Here is a 6,000-nt window from a genome sequence, read left to right on the forward strand (position 1 = left end):
TACTGTATGTGGATAATCATACAAAGCAGGACATGTTTCTCTGGATTCATGGACTGTGTGATTCGTAGAAAGAAAGACCTGTGTGCAAATCTTCAGGCCAATAAAAAAAAAACTTGGCAAGTTGGTGTTTATTCTGATATAATCATCAAGTCATGTTAAAATGATATTACATTTTTTTTTTAAATAACAAACATGCTATACTTACCAGCTCTCTGCAGTTGTTTTGCACAGAGCAGCCCCGAACCTCCTTTTCTTGGACCCCCCAAGTCAGTGCTTCTGGCTTCTCCTCCATGACCTGCACCCCAATAACAGCAGCTTGCTATGGGGGCAGTGGTGCGTGCTCGCTCCCAAGCCCCTCTCTATGTGTCCATACAGTATGACACATAGAGCTGCAGTGAGTGACAGCAGTAAGAGCCAATGGCTTCCATTGCTATGTCTCAGCCAATGAGGAGAGGGAGACCAGGGACAGCCGAGGCTGCCGTGCACATTGCTGGATCGAGAGGTGGCACAGGTAAGTATTGGGGGGCTTGGGTTTCTGCTGCACACAGAAGGGATTTTACTTTTATGCATAGAATGCATAAAGGGAAAAAACCTTAAGCCTTTACAACCACTTTATTACTGTTATCCAGTTGAACTGAGGTGACAGTACATTAGAAGTCAGTTGACTGTCATCTGGTCCTGTCAATTTTAGATAGATCAGGTGACAACTGGAAAAGAAGAATCGCATGGATTGGATTGGCCAGGTTAAATGAAAAAAATGTTTGCACAGCAATGTCTGCTGACTACATAGTCATGCACACTCCTGAAATACCAGCATACATGTTTATGAGCAAAATATTAAAAGTAAGAGGCTACTTGCTAGTTATAGTATTAGACATGTCTGAGTGCCATCTAGTGTCTATTTATACCTTAACACAAAGCACCTAGTTAAATTTTAACATTTATCACAGGAAACCTGTGAGTGGAGAAATATGGAGGCTACCATCATTGTCCTCCTGAAAATACTAGTTGCCTGGCTTTCTGTGGCACCAATACCTTGATTAACTGATCTTCAGCAATCGTGCAGCAAGAAAAGTCAAAGAAAATTCAAATGTACACTGCATGCTTATTTCAGGTCAGTGTGTCAAAGACTGCAGAAGCTATTAGAAAAGCATGATAGCCTGGGAACTAGCATTTTCAAAAGCCAGCCATGGCTTCTATAAAAAAGTAGATTGAAAGATGTTGTTTGATTAGTTAATAATCCTGGGATTAGTTAATAATCCTGGTGTACCAGTTGCTCTGGACAATACTTCAACTCATGGTCAACACATTTCTGAAAATATTCTGTTATTGGTTTGCAAAAATGTAAAGCACTTAGTGGTGCCATGCATGATTTTTTTAATGGAGGGAAGGTGGAAAAAGGACTCTCATGATGGTGGTATCATCTTTTATTTGCATTATTGTTTTATTTTGCCTGTATAGATGAAAGTCATACAGGATGACAACCAAGACTGGCAACCTACTGCTAGGCCACTATGGTACAGCCTACGTGTACAATCTCTTTTAGAATACCAACAACTAGGGTTATGTTTTCACTTCCTGAGTAAAAAAAGTATAAAATAAACTTTACTAGCTTCCATATTACAATGTTCCATGTCAGACTGTCAGAGGAAAACCAGGTGAGGTTTTTGAACAAAGCAGGCAGTAAAGTGTAAAACTATCACTCATTTTGCCAGTTTTTAAAAAAAGACCCTTTAATCTGGCTTCAAAAATGTTCCTAGGTCTATTCTTCATTTTAAAAAACTCATTAATCTCTGACAAAAGCTATATGTAAAACAAAATAGAAGGACATACTATTTGTAATTGTATTAACGGTTCAGTGCAATTACTTTTATCTCTTGGGGACTCGATTGAGATTTCTGTGCAATGGTTTTTGGTCAGCACACCTGCTGTAGTGATGATAAGGAAGTTATACTGTCACTTTTTGCCTTGCTTCAAAAATTTAACTAGGTCTAGTTTTAATTTACAAATGCCAAAGAAGTTCTACTGTCACTTTCTGTCTTGCTTCAAAAATGTTCCTAGGTCTAATTTTCATTTACAAAATCCAAAGAACTCTTATTGTCACATTTTCATGTTTCATATTATGTAGAATACAACTGAAGGTGTTGAAACAAAACAAAAAGCAACCAGTAATACTTTCAGGAGGACTTGAGCTGGAAGCTATGGCAGGGCGATCTATGTTTTGGAGTATTCTTGGCATATAAAAAGCCAGGGCCTCACTCATCCCACCAGGCTCCACTTATTCACAAATGATCAATTTTGGCTAGATAGGCATTTTAAAGAACACATCACTGGTCCTTTTCAAAATTCTTCTGTACTCTTTTGAATCTTTATGAATCTATAATAATGTTCCATCCTGTAACAGTACATTCAAGCTGTCACTTATATTGATTGAAGAACAGGCGTCAAACTAGTAAAATTCACAGAGAACCTATATGCATTATTGTCATACCAGGTTTTGGGAACAGGTGGCACTACAAATTAAATACCTAACTGCATCACTCCGCTGCAAGTTACCCTGGTGTCTGTGCAAAGGAAAAACCCTTCCAGATATTAGACAAAGGTCTGCTGAACAAACCAAGAATATCCCAAGTTATATTTTTTAAAACAGCATTTGACAAAACACAGACTATAACCAAGCCTAGTTTACACTGACTGCTTGTTACATTTGTAGAGATCCATCTACATTCACTTGTTGCCATAGATATAAAAATCCTGAGTATTTAGGATACCAGACAGCCCATTCCTTTGCTCATCAGGTTTATGACAACTGTGATAGGAATTGCTAGGAATATACCATGATTCAAAAGATCTTGATGGTCGCATGCATCTCATGTCATAGTTCATAGATTGCACGCCCCTTGAGGGTTAGGGACTGTTGTGAATGTACAATGTATATGTAAAGCGCTGCGTACATTGATGGCGCTATATAAGTACCTGTAATAAATAATAAATGAATAAATATAGGCCATCTGAAAGAATGCAACCTGAATTATATCATTTTGAAAAATAGTAAGGACTTTATCACAATGGAGTTCACAAGTAGAAGAAGGAGTTTCAATGCTTCTACAGTGGTTACCCCTTTCTGACCCTTTAGCCCAATTCTACTTCTAAGTCAATGAAACTTAATGTGTTTTCATGCAGTGTGGTTATCATGGTCATAGTATGTGGCCCGGGGGTCAGAGTGTGGAAGATGCAATCAGAACAATAAAGCTGCCCCTGTCACATGCGAGCCTCACACTGACAGTATTTGGAGTGAGTATTTGAAGTGAATGGTAGATTCTTCAGATTTTTTTAAAGATTCAATTTTTAGACAGTAGGACAAGAGAACCATTGTCACAAATGCACACACAGCCGGCTCTTATAATTACTTTAGTTCTTTAAATGCAAATATATATATATATATATATATATATATATACAACTTCTCCAAATGTTTAGACTTCAATAATAAATCTATTCTACCATCAAAAAGACACCTAAAAAAAATAGATCATATGGTGCTTCTATATAGCTTTGATCTTTAATTATCTTATCGAACATATAGGGTAAACAGAAGAAATAGGCCAGACGCATAGTCAAGCCAGTATATTGTGCTCATCTTAGAAACTGTTTTTATCTGAAGAGAGTAAAATTACTTTTTTTTTCAAGATGTGCCACTATATATTGGCACATGCCAGGCATATAAGCAGGATCTACAATAGCCTCTTATTGCAACATAAATTAAAAATGGGTTCACATCTGTTGACTAACCTTTAGACTTTAGACACAGATAATGCTTGCCATATTGATCAAGGCCTCACCAAGTATTATGCAATGTAATTCCTCTGTATTTTTTTACATAAATAAGAATCGTTGCTAAACACATATTTGCTGCTTTTTACAAATATGAGCTAAAATAGATAGATGGATAGATAGATAGATAGATAGATAGATAGATAGATAGATAGATAGATAGATAGATAGATAGATAGACTTTTCTGGATGAGAGTGTGTATAATAATATCTGTATTGCACAAAGATAGCAGATAGCAACCAGTGGCATAGTTTTGATCTCTGGACATTTCTGCACATTTACACAAGCAATGGCATTGTAAAGACTTGCACTCGTGATAGAATTAGATCTAAGATTCCATCATCATGCACTAATCTCCAATCTGTACATTTCACAAATGCATTTTACAAGAGTCATCTGAATCAAAATATGAGGTCACCCAAGCATATGGTCACTGAACAGGTGACAGTTTCCATGAATTATATTCAAGACCTTGGCTGTTGAAGCAGCAGTAATGTGTCTGCAGATAATTTCGTCCTTTTTGCCCCCTCCCCCTCTTGCTCTTTAAGGAGGTACAGGAGCACCGGTCACACATGCTTCCCATCTATACAATGTGAAAGTGGTAAACTTACCTGGATAGCTTAGCAATCTTAGCAAAGCCAAACACGTCCATGCATGCAGGTGTGCTATCTTCTTTCTCCCCTTCCTTCACTCAAGCAACATCCCTTCTGTTTCCGCACGCTAAAACAAATATAGGATTTCTTCTACATCAGAATGCAGCACGGTATCATCCTAGGTCTGCAGTTTGAGAATGAATCACTCAGAAGGACCATTGATTCTACTCTTGCATCCAGCCAATATGACTGCTGAGAACTGCCAATTTGACAATGGCCAATATTCAATCACCTTGCTGCATCTCTAGTTTAAAACATGCTGTTTTACAGTGCTTAGGTTGTGTCCATGTAGCTCTTGCAAGCATCTTTGCTGGGCTTTCTTCATTGAAGACTGCTGATCCCAGGCAGTGAAAGAGAAACAAGAGGGGGAGGAGGTAGGAGCAGCCAGTGCATGCAGTGAAGCAGCACACAGAGAGGATGGAAGAGCTTCAGAGATGCAGTAAATCACCCTTGCCTCTGCATAATGCTTACACTATTGCCTTCTGCTCTACAAGACCACTGACATCATTCGACTAGCCTCACAGTTTACTGCTAAATACAGCTTTGCCTAGTTGTGTAAGGACAATGTTTAAGTGCCTGTTCTCGTAAAGAACGGTGTTTTCTAATCACAGTAACAACATAACAAAATGTCCCTAAACTGGAATATAGACACTGCAATCAAGAAGAGGTTTACTTTCATAAAATAGGCATATTTTACAGTAGGTGAACTGTACAAAACATATTTGTGAGAAGTATAGCATATATTCAATTCATTTGTGTATGCTTGTACAAAATGTCACACGGGGAATGTTTTTGGCTTCCACAATGTAAAATCCTTTAAATTACCATGCAGTCATTTCCCCATTGAGTTATGTCATCTCATGTCTTCATCATACTAGAAAAACAGAAATACGTGTATCTTATCCAGAAGACGTGATACCTTTAATAAGCCCAGCCTGTTTCCGTAAATGTTTCTTCCTCTCTTTGTATGGTTTCATACCTATTGATCCTGCCAGTAAAAAAAAGTAACGGGCAACTTGCCTATGGTTGACAACACTTTTAGATTGCTGTGGTCGCCCTTATTACTTATAAGCTACTGTACATAACAATTCAGCTTCTTCCTCCAGTGGTTCAATGTTGTCTCATTCAATGTGAAGAAAGAGAGTGGCCAACCCCATACCCAACAGTGTCATGCCTAGCCTTTACCCACTCTTGGCTGATTTCTAGCAGAAGCAGTAAAGGTATGTAGCAGATACTGAACATTATGTTTCTAGATCTGCTTCTCCCCACCTAAAGTCTTAGCTATGAGCACTGAGGGAAAAGGGGAAAGTGATCTTGTTAACCTGTAGACTCATCTACAGTAGTTAAAGGTTCTTTGGGACAGTTTTTAAAAAGATTATTACTAATATGACAGGTGCTGCCTCTGCCCTACAGAGACATGTGGATGTAGAGAAACCTTGATTTCTTTAAACAAACTTTTTACGAGTGACTTACAAATTTTCCAGTGACGAGGAGAAGGATTATAGTGAAGAC

General features: G+C 38.1%; 1 protein-coding gene across 1 annotated transcript in view; it reads right to left on the bottom strand.

Annotated features, from left to right (window-relative positions):
* The window catches only part of FRMPD4 (FERM and PDZ domain containing 4), a 463,469-nt gene extending 458,556 nt beyond the window's left edge, over window positions 1-4,913 (bottom strand). The window contains exon 1 of the mRNA XM_089652996.1: window positions 4,447-4,913. Coding sequence (XP_089509122.1) covers window positions 4,447-4,487 — 41 coding nt within the window. The 5' untranslated portion in view covers window positions 4,488-4,913. The remainder of the gene's footprint in view (window positions 1-4,446) is intronic.
* Window positions 4,914-6,000: the final 1,087 nt, after the last annotated feature.

Source organism: Staurois parvus, unplaced genomic scaffold (genome assembly GCF_062004578.1).
Source record: "Staurois parvus isolate SC_StPar_1 unplaced genomic scaffold, SC_StPar_1.0 ptg000696l, whole genome shotgun sequence".
NCBI lineage: Eukaryota > Metazoa > Chordata > Amphibia > Anura > Ranidae > Staurois > Staurois parvus.